Genomic DNA, 21,264 nt, shown 5'->3' with positions numbered 1-21,264 from the left:
ATGGAGTCGTCGACTCGAAAAACAGAACAAAAGGATCAAAAAGGTTTTGTCAAAAAGTGACTGAAGGGTACCACTTTTTCAGGACCTGCACTTGCTGGCGTAGAAAAAAGAAGAACTGACGTCAGCACGCGAGGGCGGCGTCTAAGTACTCCGGCGACGTCATCCCGGCGCCACCTACGCTGACGACGGACACGGAGCCGCAGACTACGCCTACTGACGCGCAGGGGTACTGCTACGCAAAAAATTCTCCGGATCCAGACGGACGCCTGGGGATATTCTAAGGTAAGTAATCTAATACTAACCTGTTTCTTTCAGATATTTGTATATGATTTATAACTCTGCCGGTTACATCAGGTTTAATCAAGGTCGCAATGCAAACAATATTTAATCAAAATCCCCAAAATATTATAACAAAGTGAAGTAGCATGAAAGAGGAGTCAAATTTACTTAACCACACTTGACAAAGAAGAAACTAGATTCAACAAAACTTTATTTGCAAAAAATTCAAATTACATATAGTACATTTTTACACACATTTAAACAAGGATTAATATTTCACTACCAGAAGATAAAGAAAAATAGGTTTTACTTTTTTTTTGTTATAAACCACTTATTTATTTTCTGCTATGGTTATACAAATTTTAAATTCATGCATTGCGCTTCTGTACAGGTTTTTTATTTTTAGATGTTTTGCTAAGTGCAAATACAAAATTCCACTCTCCACCTTTAAGGCAAGTAAAATGGAATGCTGCAAAGGGGAAACATAACTACCTGCTGCAGCAGCCAGGTGGACCTTTAACCTCTTGTGTTCACAGGTCAAGGTATTTAAAATGAAAAACAACAATTATACTAATATATACACAAATAACCTGAGGACAAGCCTACCCTTAATGTTTTTTACAATACATAAAATTGATGATATGAGTTATGTCATGTGGTTGGAAGAAGCTAACTATTACCCAGAATTTTACTTACCTTACTGTGCAAGGTCTAATAAATAAATTCTGCCTACTGGTTGATTTTCTAATAAAATCTACATGTTGAGTTAAAATGGTGCAACGTTAAGTATTTTGAAATTGAAGAAGTAAAACAACACCATGAAGTTTCAATGGTACTGGGAAACAAGTTTGTCCCAAGTGCTACATTATCCTTGTGAAATAAATATCTGTATTTCTAGGAAAAGCATCTAACAGGCTGACCTTCCCACAAGAGCTGAAGATTATGAATTATAGTCAGCAAGAACACAGCATTGAAAATCCTTAACTGAATACCCACTATGATGTTCACAGTAATCCGAGACAACAGACAAGATACTGGATAGGTTAAGAAAACAGCTGAGGCAGTTTATTGTTTTTGATGTCTATGGTGGACCAACAACTGGGTAATTTCCAGTATGCCACAGCCGCTGAAAGAAACACCTCTCAGGCAGTCAAGCAAGGGGCATGACAGCAACTAACCCATCATCACTACCTGAAGACCAGAACATCCTTCATTTTATCTGAGATCCTACAGTAGAGATACCTGAAACAGGAGACCTGTGGAATGTACACCGATTATGGGAGAAGCTACACCCAGCTAGAGGAATAGGAGGTTTGGTTTTTTTCCCCCTTAGATACGCCTAGTCTAACCACTGCTTAGAAAGGTTTCTAGTGCCAATTCAAACAAAGCAAATAAGATGGCTCACAGCTCCTGAAAACATCCACCTAAACTTCAGTGGACAATAAGGCCAACAACTTAATTACAAATGCCCATCTTTAACACAGGGGGTGACCATTGGGTGTATAGGCCAGAATCGTCCTTCTATTTAGGATGAGTTTTCATTATGAACTGCGTTTCATGGCGGTGACGATTAACAGGAAAATAACGCAGAGTAACTCACAAACACAACCGTACTCTAATGCCAATGCACAATTACTGGAGTCTTCAGAAGAATGATCCATAACCAAATAACCCATATGCAGCATCCTCAAAGAATGAAAACAATACTGGCTTTTGATTAATTTGCAACTTTAATAACATTCATTAAACGGGGGCTAATTTACAATTTCCAACTTATCTGTATTTTACTTAGCAAATGCTATGAATGGTTTATTTTTGGAATGCAAAACCACTCAAGTTTCATATTAGGAGTTTAAGAAAACGTAGCTCACAATAATGCTTGAAGAATTAACATTGAAGGTGCTAATTTAGCATCATTGAGTGGGTGCCCCAATGATACAGCATCCATTTAATGTGTGTTTTCAACACGACAGAGGGTTGCATTAGTACAAGTGTTAAATAAGAAAGCCCCATAAAAACCAAACATGTCCTGTAGAAACCTGCCATAAAGATTAGGCATAGAGATAACCTGGAATTACATTTTGAAGAGTACGAATCAAAAGTCAGGAATTCTCTTCCTCCCCTCACCTGGTATTCATAGATTCAAAGAGTACACTGAATCCATGATGTTGGTAAATGAGATTCTACGACTTTCAGAAAAGCACAAGACACTGACACTACAAAAGGTATTACTGTTCCCTAGCAATAGAATTACCTGATTATGTGAGGTTTATGGTTCAGCAAGAGTAAACAAGGCATAAACAGCCAAGGTCCTAGCATTGACATTTATGGGGAAGGTGAAGTTAAGGTGACATTTTAGCCTGACAAATATATTGTTGAAAGTGAAAGGAATCCTACTGTACCGCTTAATGACTCAGAATTTCAAGACAGTCAAAATATTATTAAGGGACAATGAATTCCGCGTTAATATCACAACCTCAAAAAACACATCCATAGCGATTCAGACCGGTTATTTTGTCTCCCTTGTGCACCCAACCCAAATTAATAAAAGTACATTCAGTGTAATTAGACAATGTGAAATACTATTTGACGTAAGGAACTGAATAACATGAATAAAGTAGTTGCCTTGCACAGCTTGCCTCAAATTGCTCATACAAACAGACCTTTCATTAGTTCAAAACAAATTTGGCAACCAATAATGACCAACATCTTTTTATATAGAAAAAAACCTACACAAAACTTTACAAAGCAGTTGAATCAATGGGCTGGGGTGGGAGAAGAGTGTGAACAAGGAGAAATATATTAACTATGCAAAACATGAACATATAAATTCTGAGAATCTTCTATCAGCTTCATCTTATTTTAAAATAAAACAGTTTCTAACCCCTTACAGAATAAAAAAAGAATGGTATGAAACTCCCATATGCAGGAAGCCCAAGTAGTTTTCCAGTAAGCGTAACATATCAGTACGGTGAATGCCACCAGACATCAGCAGCAGAAGTTTGTCCATGACAAGCTCTGGTTAAGACATTCCCTCCAATGTTTATCAGCCTTGGTTCTCAAATACTCGTTCCACAAAGCAACAGGCGCTCAGCCATCTTCAGATAAAATTGGTTTTCCCTTGCAGATATACATGAAAACTAGCTCAAAAGGAAAAAACAGGAAAAAGCAGGACAATACAATGTAAAGGAAAGACTGCCTCAAAAGGCTAAGTCCTGGTTTCTAGAGCGCACTGTAGATATTTAAACTAGTGACTAGAACATCAATGACATTTGTATACTAGGGTCTAGATTGAACAATGCTGTGCTTATTAGATGTGATGTCAAAGCAGCAGAATAAAGCCATAGAGACAAAAGAAGTGTCCATAAAGACAATTTGCTCAATAGAAAGGTTATTTTTTATTATGGTTTCAAGTTTAGAAAATAGTTGGAAAGACCAGAATGCAATAACAATGGTAAGCTGATATTTATTCTAATTTCCAAATTATCAGGAGAAAAAAATCACTAGCCTTCTGCAAACTCATAATAGCAAGAATGTATAAACTATCAAAGTATTTCTGGAGACAACAGAAACATGTGCAAATATCTGCAGGCTCAGGTTTTGCCTGTCCAACTTCTTCACTACCAAGAGGAGAGCCGTCTACTGTGCCAAGGTGAACTGGAACTATAAGGGCCTTTAATACAGCTACTTTAACATCTATGATCTTCGCAAGCCCTCACTAACGAAGGTGAACATGTGCCAAAAAGGAAGCACGAGCATCATAAAATGGACACCTGAGTGCCTTATTTAGATTCAAACCACACATTGAACATCTGTAGGTGTGGTTAGTGTGTGCTAACAGACGTCGCTAAGGGTGAAGAGTATCGACAATTGTCACACGACATGTGGAGAAAGTCCTTGGGTGTGTACCAGCACTCCACTTCTTTCAGCTAACCCCCTGGAAGAAAAGTATTCACATACATTATGCCATTGTTGGCTCCCTGTTAAGCTGCTTACTGCAAGAGCTCTTGAAATCAATACCTATGCCTATGTCGAGGCTGAGGACCAAAGTGCATGGGTAAGTTGTGCTCGAGCTCCATGTTGATGGCGGGAAATTCATAGTTGAAACGCATAAGGGGCAAGGGAGGCACATAAGGAGCTGGAATAGGACCCATGTTTATTGGAAGATTGTTGTACATGGGACGGACTGGAGGCAGTGGAAACGGGGGATGCACAAATGGATAAGGTGGAATTTGGTGCATATTCTGTGGGACTGGTCTGGGGATGACTTCCGCCCTTGGGATCTTCCGAGGCTCCTCTTCAATCGGCGGACCAATCCTTTTGACACCATTTTCTGTAGTGAGAGTAAAAAGCGGAGCAAGTTAAGAGTAAACATTAAGAATCACTGCTTTTTTCAGTCAAGTTTGCAGACCGAGACTGAGGTGTCAAATAATGTTGGAAGAGCAAGGCTAAATAAAAAAACAAAAGAAACACATTAAGCAACATTTCTTCATCTATAAGGAACTATAACCTGAGAAAATCCTGAACCTACTGTGCAACTGATTCCATTATGTAGCCGAGTATTCTTGCAAGTACCTTTTTTGCTGCACTGGCAAAATTCCCCTAGTTTTGTTAACCTTCTGAGGCCTAGTAACTGCCAACAGAACTGGATGTTAAATATACAGTAAAAACATAAAGAAGCCAAATAATGCAAAGGGTGAAGTGGGAGGAACGTTTAACACTTGGCTGCATTTGAAAGGTTGCACTTTAAACAGATAGACCTCATCTGTAGACAAACTGAACATGAAAACACATTTTTAGACCAATCTAAAATAGTTTGTGCATAAATGAAGAGGTCAATATAGTGAGGCCGTTTTTTGCCATACGATCAAACGGAAATTAGCATCCATCTGCAACACTAGGTGTGGCTCTGCCAATCAGGAGGCTGAATTTGAGGGAATAGTTGCTTCTTCACCATTCCCATGTCAAAGTGGAGTGGGCTAAATTCTCCCTTCTCCCACCACCGTTCATTTCCAAGCAAAGAACCGTCGCCTTCCCCTGCTGTCAGAGTCCTTGTTTGGATCCTGACTGAGGCGAGGAGCTGGTTTCTGAGAGGGAGTGAAAGTGAGGTAGGTGGGTTTTAGCGATTGAGTGTGGGATATTAAGGTGGCTGGAGGAAGCAGGAATTAGACACAGGGCCTCCTTCGGATCAGCTTACGTACATCTTGGGATCTTTGGGGGGAGAAAGAGCATGTAAGGTGCCAGCAGAAGTACACACTGGTCTGGGGCATTATCAAAGTTTAGAGGCCAGGTTAGCCGGCTTTCATGATTCAACTAAACTTTACGACCAAAGTTAAATCATGCAATGTTCCATTTTGTCAATTGCTGCACTGAGGATTGAATGGGAGGGATCAAGGGGTGCTGAAAATGCAAAACCTGGAGCAGTGACATAAGCCTAGTAGCTTCCCATAACCCCGATTTATGCTGTACCTTACACCAGAATTGAATGCGTACCATACACTAAATATTTGTCATGTGTTTGGGAATAGAGGGGAAAGGCAAGCGTCGTGGGGAGTCAGAAGAGCGATGACGCCTCTTCGACTTCTTGTGTTTCTTACCTGACGATGACTTCGACCCGGAGGAGTGGTGCCGACTCTCGGAGCTGTGGTGGCTCCGACCCCGCAACCTGTCCCTCGACCTCCCATGGGACCGGGACTTCTCGCGGCGCAGGGCCGACTGCCGGAGTTTGAGTCGCCTGCTGGACCACTCCCGCCTGGCTTTCGAAGACAGGGCCCGGCAGTCGGGGCAGGTCTTGTCGTCGTGGTAGACACCGAGACAGAGTAGACACCGACGGTGAGGATCCGTGACCGACATTGTGCGGTCGCAATCCTCGCATTGCTTAGATCCAGGCATGCCTATGGCACCGATCGGAGTCGTTCGACTTCGAAAAGATGATCAAAATGATCCAAAAAGTTAGTCAAAAAGTGACTATAAGAACTGCTTTATCCAGATCTGCACTTGCTGGCGCAGAAAAAAGAACTGACGTCAGCACGCGGAGGCGGCGTCTAAGTATTCCGACGATGTCATCACGGCGCCCACGACGGACGCGGAGCTGCACAATGCATTCTGGGAGTTGGATGCCCCAATCAGTCAGGTGACCGTAAAACGCTATAAAAATGTAGGCACAGGCCCTATGACTTATCTCCTGTCCGTGATCAAGGCTAATTGCGCCGAAACTAGTTGGGACTACAGGACTGCTGTGCTTCACGCTCGATTAAATGCTCTGAAAGCTGAAATGGGCCTCTTGTTTGGTGCTTCATGTTTTGGAACTTGCCGGGAATCTCCGTGGCTGGTTTTAGAGGCCGCCCTGCAGGGTCATGGGCTCCCCAAATGGAGGTGTTGTGGTGATTCCGTCCGGAACGGTTGCTCCCCCACGCTCCCTGCTCGATCTTTCTGCAGCCCATACTGCCCGCAGCTGAAACCTCTTTCATCCTCGACCTCCCGACTGCACCTGGTATCGTAGCCTCAGGCAGCTTAATCGCGCTGTGAAGCTCTCACTCTTGAAGCGCTTTGAAAACTTTTAAGTATTATCTGCCTCGCGCTCTGTGCATAGTCGCGCTTTGAAGCTCTCGCTCATTTACATTTACATTGCAGCGCCTTGGATACTGTTGCGCTTTGAAGATCATTATCGTGTAGCACCTAGGAAATCCAATTGTGCTCATTTAATTAGCGCCGTGTATTCATCGCCTAGACTTCTGTGTTTGTGTAACGCTTCCAAGGTTGGTTGCTTTCTGGATAGCGCTTTAGGTGTACACTTTGTGCAGGTTTTAGGTGCCTTTGAAAGCTTGCTGGCGAGCATTGCACTGTGCCTTCGCTGTTTGTTTTCACTTTCATTCCTCCATTTTGTGTTTTGCTCTCCCCTGACCCGCCTCTCTGACCCCGCCTCCCTGCTGACCCTCCCACGCTCCGCCCCCTCCACTGTCCATATATGTCAGATGGTCCAACGTGCAGCGTCCACGCGCTACGTACACGCCGAAGGTGCGCCAAAGGTAAGCCCGTCTACGCCCGTCCGCGCCTGGACCGCGCCCTGCGCCAGACCCCCTGGCCCTCGCTTTGCCCAGCCCTCCCGCATTACCTACGATGCCACCACCCTCCTAGCCCTTAACCCCGGCCGCTCCCCCAACTGCGTCCAAGCCGCTCCTGGACACACCCATGGACCTTTCTCATGCTACTCCTGCAAATTCTTCGGCACCGTCAACAACTCCGCTACGATCACATCTCAGATTCCCGACCCCAACCACCTACAATGCATCTTGCTCAACACCCGATCGGTCCACAGGCATGCCATTGACCTATGGAATCTACTAGACACCATCTCTCCGGACGTCGCCTTCCTTACAGAAACATGGATGAACGCCTCCTCCGCCCCAGACATCACCATTGCCATCCCAGAAGATTATAAGATCATACGCAAGGACCGTACCGGCCACACAGGAGGAGGAATCGCTATCGTCCATAAGAAATCCATCCACATCTCAACCAGCTCTGACGTCAATCTCGCCAACTCTGAACACCTTCACTTCCAGATCCACATTGACCCCAAGACCACACTTCGAGGCACCCTCCTTTACAGGCCACCAGGACCCCGCGCACAATTTAGTGAGGACATCACGGACTTCATCACTCCACACGCGCTCCCCTCCAAAGATTACATCCTTCTGGGAGACCTCAACTTTCACCTTGAAAAGAACAACGACCGCAACTCCACCACCCTTCTGGACAACCTCGCCAACCTCGGACTTAAACAACTGGTCACTTCCCCCACCCACATCGCAGGTCACACTCTCGACCCTATCTTCACCTCCAGCAATCATGCCTCCTTCAACCACACTACGGCTCTCCTCTGGACTGACCACAGCTGCGTTCACTTTACCTACAACAAGCCCAAACCCAACAACCACCCCCAACCAACTCTGCAAAGAAACTGGAACAAAATCACCATCGACCAGATCTCCTCATCGCTTCTTCTAAACCCCCCAGCCCACTCCTCAAACCCTGACCAAGCCGCCACCAACCTCACCCTATGGTTATCCAACAGCGCCGACATCCTAGCACCACTGAAAAAACGACAAAGCAAACTTGGCAGCAAGAAGGTCTCATGGTTCAACGAGGATATTAAGAAATCCAAGAAACTCTGCCGCTCCCTTGAGAAGGCCTGGAAAAAAGACCCAACCACCAGCACCAAGGACGCCTTCAAAAACGCCACCCGCATACACCACCAACTGATCCGAAAGGCCAAGAAAACCGCCTTCAAGGACCGACTAGATAACAACGCCCACAACAGCAAGGAACTTTTCAACATCGTCAAGGAATTTACCAATCCCTCGGCCAACTCTAACGACATCACCCCCTCTCAAGCCCTCTGCGACTCCCTAGCCTCATTCTTCCACAACAAAATTGCAGACATCCACAACAGCTTCGACAACCAACCCGGAGACCAACCCACCCAACCATCTGCTGGACCTTCTCCCCCCTCGAACATCCTTAATGACTGGAACCCAATCTCCACTGAGGACACCATCCGCCTGATGAACTCCATCCACTCAGGATCCCCCACAGACCCATGCCCTCACCACATCTTCAACAAAGCAGACTCCATCATAGCACCGCACCTCCGAGACGTCATCAACTGCTCCTTCAAATCCGCCACCTTCCCGGAAAGCTGGAAACACGCTGAACTCAGCGCCCTTCTGAAAAAACCCACAGCGGACCCCACCGAACTCAAAAATTACCGCCCCATCTCGCTTCTTCCATTCCCGGCCAAAGTCATCGAGAAAGCTGTCAACAACCAGCTCGCCGCCTTCCTCGAAGCCAACAAATCCCTCGACTCCTCACAGTCCGGCTTCCGAGCAAAACACAGCACTGAGACCGCCCTCATCGCAGCAACAGACGTCATTCGAACTCTACTGGACAATGGAGACACAGTCGCCCTCATCCTCCTCGACCTCTCCGCAGCCTTCGACACAGTCTGCCATAGCACCCTTCTACAGCGCCTCAGAAACATCGGAATCCAAGGAAAAGCACTAGATTGGATCACCTCGTTCCTCACCGGAAGAACCCAGAGAGTCCGCCTTCCACCATTCAAGTCAGAGGCCACTGAAGTAATCTGCGGCGTACCACAAGCCCCACCCTTTTCAACGTATACATGAGCCCCCTCGCGGCCATCGCCCGCCAACACAACCTCAACATCATCTCCTACGCGGATGACACTCAACTGATTCTATCACTCACCAATGACCCTAGCACCGCCAAAACTAACCTACACGAAGGAATGAAAGAAGTAGCCGAATGGATGAAACACAGCCGTCTGAAACTGAACTCAGATAAAACAGAAGTCCTCATCTTAGGTACCTCCCCCTCCGCATGGGACGACTCTTGGTGGCCAGAAGCCCTTGGAAAAGCACCCATCCCGACAGACCACGCACGGAACCTGGGCGTCATCCTGGATTCCTCACTTTCAATGAACAGTCAAGTCAACGCCGTCTCCTCATCCTGCTTCAACATTCTTCGCATGCTTAAAAAAACATTTTGTTGGATCCCCACCGAAACTAGGAAAACGGTCACCCACGCTCTGGTCACGAGCCGACTGGACTATGGAAACACCCTCTACGCCGGGACTACCGCTAAACTCCAGAAAAAACTCCAACGAATCCAAAACGCCTCAGCCAGGCTCATATTAGACATCCCGCGTAAAGAACATATCTCTGATCACCTGAAAAACCTCCACTGGCTTCCCGTCAATAAGAGGATCACTTTCCGGCTCCTAACCCACGCACACAAAGCACTCTACGAAATCGGACCAGAATGCCTCAACACACGACTGTCCTTCTACACCCCCTCCCGCCTGCTTCGATCTTCCAACCAAGCCCTTGCCACTGTACCTCGCATCAACAAAACCACCATGGGAGGTAGATCCTTCTCCTACCTGGCAGCTAAAACCTGGAACTCACTTCCCACGTACCTTCGCCTTACCCAGAACCACCTTGCATTCAGAAAGCAACTTAAAACGTGGATATTTGACAAGTAATTCCCCACCCCTCCTTAAGCGCCTTGAGACCCTCTGGGTATGTAGTGCGCTATATAAATTCTCTGACTTGACTTGACATACATATATATATATATATATACATATTTATATACATATATATATATACATATATATATATATATATATTCACTGAAAAAACCATAGGTTTCACACCAGTTATAGTTAGGAATTAGCATTTAAAAAACCTTTGAAATTCACTGAAAAAACCATAGGTTTCACACCAGTTATAGTTAGGAATTAGCATTTAAAAAACCTATTAAATTCACTGACAAAACCATAGATTTCACACCATTTATAGTTAGCTGGAAATTTTACTGACATAAAACCATTGAAATTCCCACGTTATAGTTAGTTGGACTCACTATAACTTGCGCGCCTGTAATGCACTGCTGATGACGTCACATATTACATCACTCATGACATGGTCAGTGACATCACTCATGACATCACTGATGACACCATCCAGTGAATGTGTGTCTTTCTGAAAAATAAATTTGTTTTATATATGTATTTGTAAAGGTCGATGGAAGAATAAATGTTTAAATAAGTGTGTAAATGGATGTTTTTTTTAAAAAAAATTGGTTGGGTAACTGGCTTATTACGTGTATCTTAGTGAATACATATATTAGCGAGTATTGTTTAAATATTTAAATGTTTGTATCAGTGTTTCTCTTTGTGTATAAGTGGCTGCAGGGGTTGGTGACTGACTCACTGTTTTTATGTGTTTTGAAGACAGCATATGTGCAGGACTGTATGGGTGGATGAGTGTGTATATGTGTGTGTTAGTGAATGACTGTCTCACTAGTGTCTTCATTAGTAACGACATATGTTTTAATCTAGTATATGTGAGTATTGATGTATATAAGTGAGTATAGTATATATAGTGAGAGATTGTAGGAGTTCCTGTTTAAATAAGTATGTGTTTCATTGTTTAAGAGAGTAAGTATGGGTAAGTTTCCTTAGAAGTAAGGTGGTAGTGTGTGTATAAATGTATATGCAAATAAATGGATGTTCAATAGTTTATTTGCATGTGTGAGTATGTGTGTGAGTAACTTTTGGATGACTGCTGATGTGTAACAGGATGTATAGGTGTATCACTACATATGATGAGTGAGTATATATATGAGTGACTATATAGAACTGTTGGTGAATGAGTGGATGTGTATATAGATGGTGGAATTACTGAATTGGTTGTTGTTACTGGTTTGGGTATCTCCATTTTTTTGAAAATGTTTGTTTCTATTTTTGAATATGTGTTTCAAGCGTTACATTACACTGAAATTAGGTCTGTCACTCTGTCACAAGGATGGTGTCATCAGTGATGTCATGAGTGATGTCACTGACCATGTCATGAGTGATGTAATATGTGACGTCATCAGCAGTGCATTACAGGCGCGCAAGTTATAGTGAGTCCAACTAACTATAACGTGGGAATTTCAATGGTTTTATGTCAGTAAAATTTCCAGCTAACTATAAATGGTGTGAAATCTATGGTTTTGTCAGTGAATTTAATAGGTTTTTTAAATGCTAATTCCTAACTATAACTGGTGTGAAACCTATGGTTTTTTCAGTGAATTTCAAAGGTTTTTTAAATGCTAATTCCTAACTATAACTGGTGTGAAACCTATGGTTTTTTCAGTGAATTTCAAAGGTTTTTTTAATGCTAATTCCTAACTATATAAGACCTGAAAGCCCACCAGGAATCTCCAGTATGCGCCAGGGGACTGCATTGCAGAGAGGTGTAATGAAGCCACAACCCTTTTTACACCTCTCTGCAACGCAGCCCCCGTGCATGTTTGAAGAGGGGGAACTAATTCCCCTTGCATACTGGGGGCCCCTGGGGGCCAATTAGCCCACCTGGAACCTCCAGTATGCGCCAGGGGCTGCATTGCAGAGGTGTAATGAGACTATGCCCCTTGTTACACCTCTCTGCAACGCAGCCCACTGCCGCGTTTGCAGAGGGGGAACTAATTCCCCTTGCATACTGGGGGTCCCTGGGGTCAACTGGTCCACCAGGAGCCTCCAGTATGCGCGAGGGAGCTGCATTGCAGAGAAGTGTAATGAGGCCACACCCTTGTTACACCTCTCTGCAATGCAGGCCACTGGCGCGTTTGTAGAGGGGGGACTAATTCCCCTTGCAAACTGGGGGTCCCTGGATCATATCTGCCCAAACACCGATATTCCGAACGATTGTAAATTACTTTTCTTGAGAAACATTTGGATTTGGATTATCATGTCCTATACTTTGGAATTTTTGAAAGACTGACTTTGAGGATGCTATAAATTACTCAAGTCTGCCCGAATTGTGTGGGTAAAATTGATACCTAGTCACTTTGAATAAGAATATACTTATGTCTCGTCTAACATTTGGAAGAAATATCTAGTTATATGACAACTGGATACCGACATAACTTGAAGGAAATAAGAACGCCCTGAAGTTCTGTTGTACAGAACGAAACCTTTCGGCTGGCTGTGGTACATAAACTTAAGGAAAATAAAAGCATTTGAATATACACCAAGATTCAGCGCTTCAATAAGGACTCTAAGTGATATGATTTGATTGGACTCATTGTGAAAGTGGTGCTGTGCCAAACTTTGGAATATTCTCCACTACTCTCTACTACTTACTCTCTCCTACTCCACTACTCTCAAATACTCACTGTCTACTACTCATTCTCTACTACTCTACTACTCTCTCTCTACTACTCACTCCCTACTACTCGCTACTCACTACTCCCTACTACTCACTATCTACTACTCTCTACTACTCACTCTCTACTACTCTCTCTACTACTCACTCTTTACTACTCACTCTTTACTACTCACTCTTTACTACTCACTACTACTCTCTACTACTCACTCTCTACTTCTCACTCTCTACTACTGTCTACTACTCACTCTCTACTACTCTCTCTCTACTAGTCTCTACTACTCACTCTACTACTCACTCTCTACTACTCACTACTATTCTCTCTGCTACTCATTCTCTACTACTCTCTACTACTCACTCTCTACTACTCACTCTTTACTACTCTCTACTACTCACTTTCTACTGCTCTCTACTACTCACTCTACTACTTACTCTCTACTCACTCTCTACTACTCACTCTCTACTACTCTCTACTACTCACTCTACTATTCACTCTACTACTCACTCTCTGCTACTCTCTCTACTGCTCTCTACTGCTCTCTACTACTCACTCTCTACTCTCTATTACTCACTCTCTACTCTCTACCTCTCTACCTCTCTCTTCTTCTCTCTCTACTAATCTCTACCTCTCTACCGCTACCTCTCTACCTCTACACCTCTACCTCTCTACCTCTCTCTACACGCACACATATACACATATATGCATATATATATATGCATATGCATTTATATATATATGTATGTGTATGTATAAAAAAAAACAACAAAACATTTTTTTTTTTAAACAGCTACTTTTAAAACTGTCATTCTTTTTCCCCATGGTACACTCCCCGGTACGCTTACCGGTGCGCGTACCGGTGCGCGTACCGGGCGCTCACCCCGCGAAAATCAAATTTTTTTTTTATTTTTTTTTTGCTCCGCGGGGCCCTTTTATGGCCCCCACATCAAACCTAGGGGGTCAAGGGGGGTCTACTCTGCCCCCTTATGGTCATTTCCCTCTTTGTTTTGGCCACCTCTCGTGTCTCGATCCTACCGAGACACAAGATGGCGGCCGCTCCGGACTGTTTAGAATGTTTACAGACATCCCAGAGCCAATCAGCTTTCTGCGCGCAAGTCGCGGTGAGCGCCCGGTGCGCGTACCGGTGCGCGTACCGGAGCGCGACTATAGATATATATATTTTTTTGAACCTTAATTACTCAAAATCCACTGGAGCACATTTCTTGAGACATAGCAAAGGCACATCGGGCTACCAGTCCCTACAATTTTGCCAAGTTTGGTGGAAATCCATTCAGCCGTTCGGGCTAAAAGTGAAATCGACCGCCCTATGGAAATTAACATGGGGAAAACGCGTTTTGGGACCCCCCTTTTATCTCGGCCCCCGCTTGACGAATCCCCCCCAAACTTTCAGGGAAGGACCGGAACGCCGCGAGGCCATTTTGAGGAAATTTTCAGGCAGATTCGTCAACCGGCGCCAAAGTTATTCCAAATAGAATTTTCAGATTTAACATTGAAAAAAATCCTAACTATAACTACCTACTGGCGACCGCCAGTAGGTAATATATATATATACATATATATATATATATATATATATACACATACACATACACACATATACATATACAAACAAATATACATACACATACAAACATATACATACATATATACACATATATGCATATACATATACACATATATACATACACATACATATACATATACATATATATACACATATACACATACACAAACATACATGCACACACATATATACATATACACATACACATATATACATACACATACAAATATATACATATATACATATCGTCGAGGTAGGGGAAGACTGAACCCCCTAATCTGCGCAGATGAGCTGTGACCACCGCCATCACCTTCGTGAACACCCGTGGGGTGCTGGTAAGGCCGAAGGGGAGCACGGTAAACAGAAAGTGCTCATGGCCTACCGTGAACCGCAGGTAGCGCCGGTGGGCCGGCAGGACGGGGATGTGAAAGTAAGCGTCATGCAAGTCCAACGCCACCATCCAGTCTTGCGGGTCTAGGGCAGCCAAGACCTGAGCCAAAGTCAACATCTTGAACTTCTCCTTCCGGAGGAAGCCGTTGACGTTCCGTAGGTCCAAGATAGGGCGTAGCCCCCCTTTGCCCTTCTTGGGAACCAGAAAGTAGTGGGAGTAACAACCACACCCTACTTCTGGCCCAGTAACGTGCTCTATTGCCCCCTTGGCCAAGAGGGCCATAACTTCCTCCTGTAGAAGTCGCAAGTGGTCCCCCGACACGCCCTTGACTGGCTGTCATCATTCTTGAGTGACAGAACTCAACAGGTCAACAGGTCTGGATGCCCCCCTACTCTTCGGCCCCTAAAAAATTGTCAACTGGTGTCCCGCAGGGTTCTACGTTAAGCCCGTTATTGTTTAACGTCTATATGACCCCGCTACTCTATCTGGCTGAACATCTGGGAGCCAAGATAATAGCATATGCTGATGATACTCAGCTGCTATTCACATGGCCTAAGGGTGTGTCCGACTCATCAGCAGTCCAATACTGTCTGTCGGAAGTCTTCAGGTGGCTTGCACAAGTCCAACTTAAGTGCAATGAAGACAAGTCTGAGATTCTATTCTTTGGCTCCTTCCCTGACAACTTTAAGGACCAGATCTGGCCCACGGACCTGCCCTGTCCCAGCGCGACTGGTGGCCCAGCTAAGAACTTGGGGGTCTGGTTCGGTCAAGATCTTAAGTTTGCTGATCATATAAAAAAACTGACCGGCATCTGCTTTGGCACCCTGCGTGCCTTGAGGAAATTCTTTCCTCTTCTGCCTAGGGCAGCCAAGGAGTCTGTCCTGCGAGCTCTGATTTTATCCCGGCTCGACTACGCCAACGCCTTATTTAGTGGTCTACCTGCGTACATGGTTCACCGCCTGCAGGTGATTCAAAACGCCGCAGTACGCTTGCTTTTCTCCCTCCCAAGGAGATCTAGCGTGCGTAGCCACTTACGCAGCCTGCACTGGTTACCAGTTCCTCATCGAATTTTATTCAAAGCTCTTGTGTTGGCATTCAGAGCAGTCCACGGCCAGGGACCAACATACCTGCAGAAAAGGTTTTCATTTTACACTCCAAACCGTGCCCTTCGATCGGCCAACCTTTGTTTTTTAATCACCCCCAAATTCAAATATGCACGCATAGGAGGCCAATCCATTTCAGTCAAAGCTGCCTCTGCCTGGAATGCTCTCCCTTTTTCTCTCAGAGCTTCGCCAACCATTGCTCTGTTTAAAAAAGATCTCAAGACCCATTTGTTCAATGCCCCTTACTAGTTGTCCCTCCAGACTATGTTTTCAGTTCTTCTGCTCTCAAAATTCACTCACCGCGCCAGGATACCCCGTGGTAACAGAGCGCGCTACAAAAGCTTTAATAAACATAAACATAAACATAAACATAAACACGCGGTGGTACTGCGGTGGCATGGCTGTAGGGGTCGTCTCGAAGGGGAGGGAGTAGCCCCTCCGGACGATTTGCAGCACCCACCTGTCCGATGTGACGGTGCGCCAGTGGGGGAGGTGATGGCGAACCCTGCCCCCGACGGGCGTCACATGGGCCTGAAAACTTGGACTAGTAATGTTTTGAGGCAGATGCGGGAGCAGGTGCGGACTGGCCTCGCCGTTGTCCCCGACCGCCCCCGCGCTGAAGATTCTGTTGAGGCGGTGTGTGGCTGGCGACACGTGTGGGGGTGCCCCTTCCTTAACCACGAAAGGAGCGAAAGGCACCCGACTGCAAGCGCGTGGTCTGCCTGGTCGTTAAACAGGCGACGGCCATCGAACGGCATGTCCAGAATAGTAGCCTGGACTTTAGCCGAAAAATTGGCGCACCTCAACCAGGCGTGGCGTCGAACCGCCACTGTCGTATCCATCGCTCTGCCCAGTGTATCGTTGGTATCCAGTCCGCACCGGATAAAGTACCGTGCCACATCTCGGCCCTCCACTAGGGCTTGGGCGAGTTTAGCCCGGACCTCCTCAGGGAATTGTGGCAGCACGTCCGCAACCGTGTCTCATAGGGTGTGGGTGTAGCGGCTCAAGAGGCATACGGTATTGACTGACCGCAGTCCCAAACTCAGGGACGAGAACACTTTCTTACCAAACTGCTCAAACCTCTTGGATTCCCTGTCGGGAGGAGCCGACGGGAATGCGGTCTGGGAGTTAGAGGCCTGGATAACCAGGCTCTCTGGGTGGGGTGGGTCGACAGGAAGCAAGGGTCACCCGGAGCCGGGCAGTAGCGTCTGGCCACCTTCCTGTCCACAGGCTGTCCTGAGGCGGGCTTGGACCAAGTGCCCAGCAGAACGTCACATAAGGCCTCATTGAACAGCAGCAGAGGCTCGACCGAGCTTGCCTGCGGTCTCCTCGGTGAGGAGATTAGTCCTCACGGCCGCTGAGGGGAGCGTAAGGTTTAAGGGCTTAGCCGCCCGCATCAACACTACACTGTACGCTGCCCCCTCCTCCGTAGCCACGGTAGGAGGGGAGACAAAACCAGTGTCTGGAGAGAGGTCCAGGCCACTGGCTTATCCAAGCTCCACTGTCCAGTCCGCTTGGTCCTGACACTCCAGTGTCAGAGGGTCCTCAGACCCCTCCCAGTCCCCGTCGTCACCCAATTCCTGGTAGCCAGGATCAACAATCGGGAACCTGTTCATTAAATGGGAATGTACCTACCGCCGTCTCATACGGCTCCCAACGGGGCCGTGTCGACGGCTGAACAGGAGCGACAGAAGGACTGGGGCCGGCGTCTACCGAAGTCGGCGCCGGTGGTGAGACCCTCGGGGACGGCGCCGGCGGGGTCGTAAGGTCGACTGGCGTCAATCCGATTCCGGTCGGTGCCTGCGGCGCCGGGTCCGAAGCCGGCGGCGGCGTCAGTGCCGGAGAACACGACCCGCTAGGCCCCGGAGCCGGGCCCACGGGCCCGAAGGCGCCATGGGGCCCGGCGGAGAAGAGAGCGACCTCTTGGCCATGAGGTACCGCTCGATCTCCTCCCGCTTCGCATCGTGCTCAGGGACCCGTAGGTATGGGGCAGGATGCGGCGCTTGCGACTTCGGCGGAGCCGCGTGGGTGGTGTCACTCAAAACCCCAGCCGCGTTGGGCGAGCGTCGGGGCGGTCGGAGGAGCGATGACGCCGCTCCGACCGCTCATGCCTCTTACCTGAGGAGGAACCAGAAGACCGATGCCGACTTCCGGAGCTGCGTGGGACCGGGACCTCGAACGGCGCGGGGCCGACTGCCGGAGCTCGAGACGCTTGCGGGACTGCTCCCGCCTAGCCTTAGACGTCAAGGTTGGACAGTCGGAACAGGATCGGTCGTCGTGGTCGAGGCCTAGACACTGCAGACACCGGCGATGGGGGTCGGTATTCGACATCAGTCGACTACACTTCGAGCAGGGTTTGAACCCGGGCATCCCTACCGGCACCTGAAGAGTCGAAAGAGGATAAAAAATGATCAAAAAAGTTTTAGTCAAAAAGTGACCAGGGGGTAGAGCTTCTCCGGATCTGTGCTAGCTGGCGCGGAAAAAAGAAGAACCGATGTCAGCGCGCATGGGCAGCGTCTAAGTACTCCGACAACGTCTTTCCGGCGCAGACGACGGACGCGGAGCCAGAGACGACGCCTAACGACGCGCAGGGGTATTGCTACGCCAAAAAATTCCGGATCCAGTCTGACGCCTGGGGATATTCTAAGGTAAGGAATCTAATACTAACCTGTTTCTTTCAGATTGGTTAGTTGTTGCTTATGCTAAGCAAAGTTGGCAGTAATTTAGAGTGCTAGTCTTGCTCGTTATAAGCATGCTGATTTAAAGCGCTCTGATACCTGCGGGTAAAGTTTGCGCTATATAAAAGTGAAAACTAATAAATAAATTTTAAAAAGCCTACCTGTACCACGTCCGTTCTTATTCTGCGATGTCACATTTGTTTGGGTCCCTGTACTTATTAACTGCACCCGGCTGTGGGAAACCTCCATGGCAGGAACAACGTGTTGCGGGGCAGACACGGACAATGTAGCCACTGTCCTGTGGCTGCACCGTGGGGTAATAGTGTAGGGGCAGGAAGGCAGGCAGTTGGTGGTGCTGTGCCATAACAGTGTAGTTTTCTGTGTATGCTGGCCATGGGGGTTGCTATTGGCTGACAAGAAGTGGTGAGGAGGTGCCGGTTCGGTGTGCCTGCTTCCTGATCTTGGGCAGGCGACAGGTAAAAAAAAACAAGCATTAAAGGGCTGGAGGAAATCGGAGCTGGGTTGATGGGTTTGTACAGAAAAGTCGGGGACTGCCTGTGTTAGAATTTGTGTATGTCATTCCATGGGCATCAATGTCCCCCTTGTGAACAATAACACCTTCTTCGGCCAGATAGTTTCTCAGATGGTTATATTCAAACACACCTGTTTAGCCTACCAATGCCTTCACAAAAAAGTACCTCTTAATCTTATCAAGCAAATTTACATACAATAGGTACCAGAACTCTTGGGTTGGCTCACTAAGAATAGTATTCTGTCCTGAACTTACATCTGATCTTAAAGAAACTAGATATTTTTGACATAGGCCCCCTAATGCACAGTCCTGCTACACATGTCTTATTTGACCGTAGATGCTTTTTTCCAATGCCTGCAAGTGCCAAGCAACCAAAAGCTGTCAGGTCCTTGTGGCGCCGTAGAACACATTGTGCTGGATCTCCGGGGAGTGTTCGCGGTGGACACAGAAATTCATGGTGGAATTATATTGCTGTGTTCCTTTCCCCACACGTGGGACAAGGTTTTCCATGTGGTCAGCAATTTTGTGGCATAAGTCACATGCTGCACTACACTAGTAGTGTCTTTGAATCTGCTAAACACAGACAACTTAAAAAACAAGCAGGTATTTGTTTCCATAAAATATTCTTTGATGGTGTAGGCCAAACACATGGGAAATACTGGGACCCAATTTCAATTCAATTACCCAAATACCTACTATTATACAGCTTGGATACTATTGACATGAACAGAACACTTGTTTGAAGACGAGTGGCGGCCTGGTTACTGGACTACCAGTAAGATGTAAATTACACAGGTAATTGTACAAAATGTTGTGCCACCTTCCCCTACTTCCAGAACAGAAATACGAAATACTTTAAGCTGTGCCTACATTAACCCTGCCACTGTACTCCTGTACTTGAGGGCAGCTATAACACTAGAATTCGGAGTGGTAAGAGAAGGATTTTAACGCTTGTGATAGAAATTTTTGGGGCTTTAAATTGGGCCTCGCCTGCAGCATTGAGCAGGAACTGAAAAGTCTGTATTGGGCCAGTTTGCAACCAAGGAGAGTGCGAGCTGGGCAGCAATGTCCGTGCCCATCCGAACACCAGTTTCAGGTTAACTGATTGGGCTTGGGCCCAGAGTAACCTGACCAGGCTTTCCTCCTCCACTCCTTCCTAGCACAGAACCATTTGGGAAAGGAATCCCAAGAAAGCCATCTCCATTAGGTGGCCCCCACCTTCTGTGAGCCTTGAGCAGCCCAGGTGAAAGCTGGTAAGGGCAGGCAGCTTTTGCATTGAAATTTCACATTTGAATCTGTGCTTGGTGTGCAGCCCTGTATTTTTTCTTTTTTGTCCAAACTGTACCAAAGTGACAAAAAACATTTTTCCCCTGCCAAGAAAGGGAAAGCATTTGCAATGCAATAGATCTTGCATTACTAAAAGTTTGAGCTATTGGCGTTGCAAATAATAATGCAACGCCAATAGCTCAAATCTCGTGCAACACCATCTGTGAAAGTTTATCACCATGAACATGCACTCACCTTAAATGCGCAGCTCCATCTGAAAACGTCTATCACCATGAATGTGCACTTATATGTAGCACCATTATTGTAAGTCTCTCACCATGAATGTGCACTCGTGCAGCACCATCTGTGAAAGTTTTTCACCATGAACATGCACTCATCTTAAATGTGCAGCTCCGTCTGTGACAACTCTATCCCATGAATGTGCACCCCATTTCTGAATGTCTAACATGTGAACTGCGGCTGTAAAAGACTAACAATAACAAGTTGCACGTTGGATGCCGAGGAGATAGGCAGCGTGAGCTCGGAGCTCCGTGCCCGATCCCGGAAAATATCCTGAAAATCCATCCGAACCCCGAGATAAAGGACATTATCCGATACTGGACGGTACTGCGGAGGGTCCGGGACCCGTGGAAGACGACACCGAGCCTTCCCGCAGCAGTATCTTAACTTCGAGA

The 21,264-nt window shown here is 46.3% G+C and overlaps 1 protein-coding gene across 8 annotated transcripts in view; it reads right to left on the bottom strand.

Annotated features, from left to right (window-relative positions):
- Window positions 1-473: 473 nt before the first annotated feature.
- RNF216 (ring finger protein 216) overlaps window positions 474-21,264 on the bottom strand; it is a 776,933-nt gene continuing 756,142 nt past the window's right edge. For all 8 annotated transcript variants that reach the window (XM_086940659.1, XM_086940658.1, XM_086940657.1 and 5 more), the window contains one exon: window positions 474-4,612. In XM_086940659.1, coding sequence (XP_086796785.1) covers window positions 4,293-4,612 — 320 coding nt within the window. In that variant the 3' untranslated portion in view covers window positions 474-4,292. The remainder of the gene's footprint in view (window positions 4,613-21,264) is intronic.

The sequence above is a fragment of the Lissotriton vulgaris genome, chromosome 10 (genome assembly GCF_964263255.1).
Source record: "Lissotriton vulgaris chromosome 10, aLisVul1.2, whole genome shotgun sequence".
NCBI classification, from domain to species: domain Eukaryota; kingdom Metazoa; phylum Chordata; class Amphibia; order Caudata; family Salamandridae; genus Lissotriton; species Lissotriton vulgaris.
The sequence above is the reverse complement of the archived record's forward strand: the minus strand, read 5'-3'. Positions and strand labels throughout refer to the sequence as shown.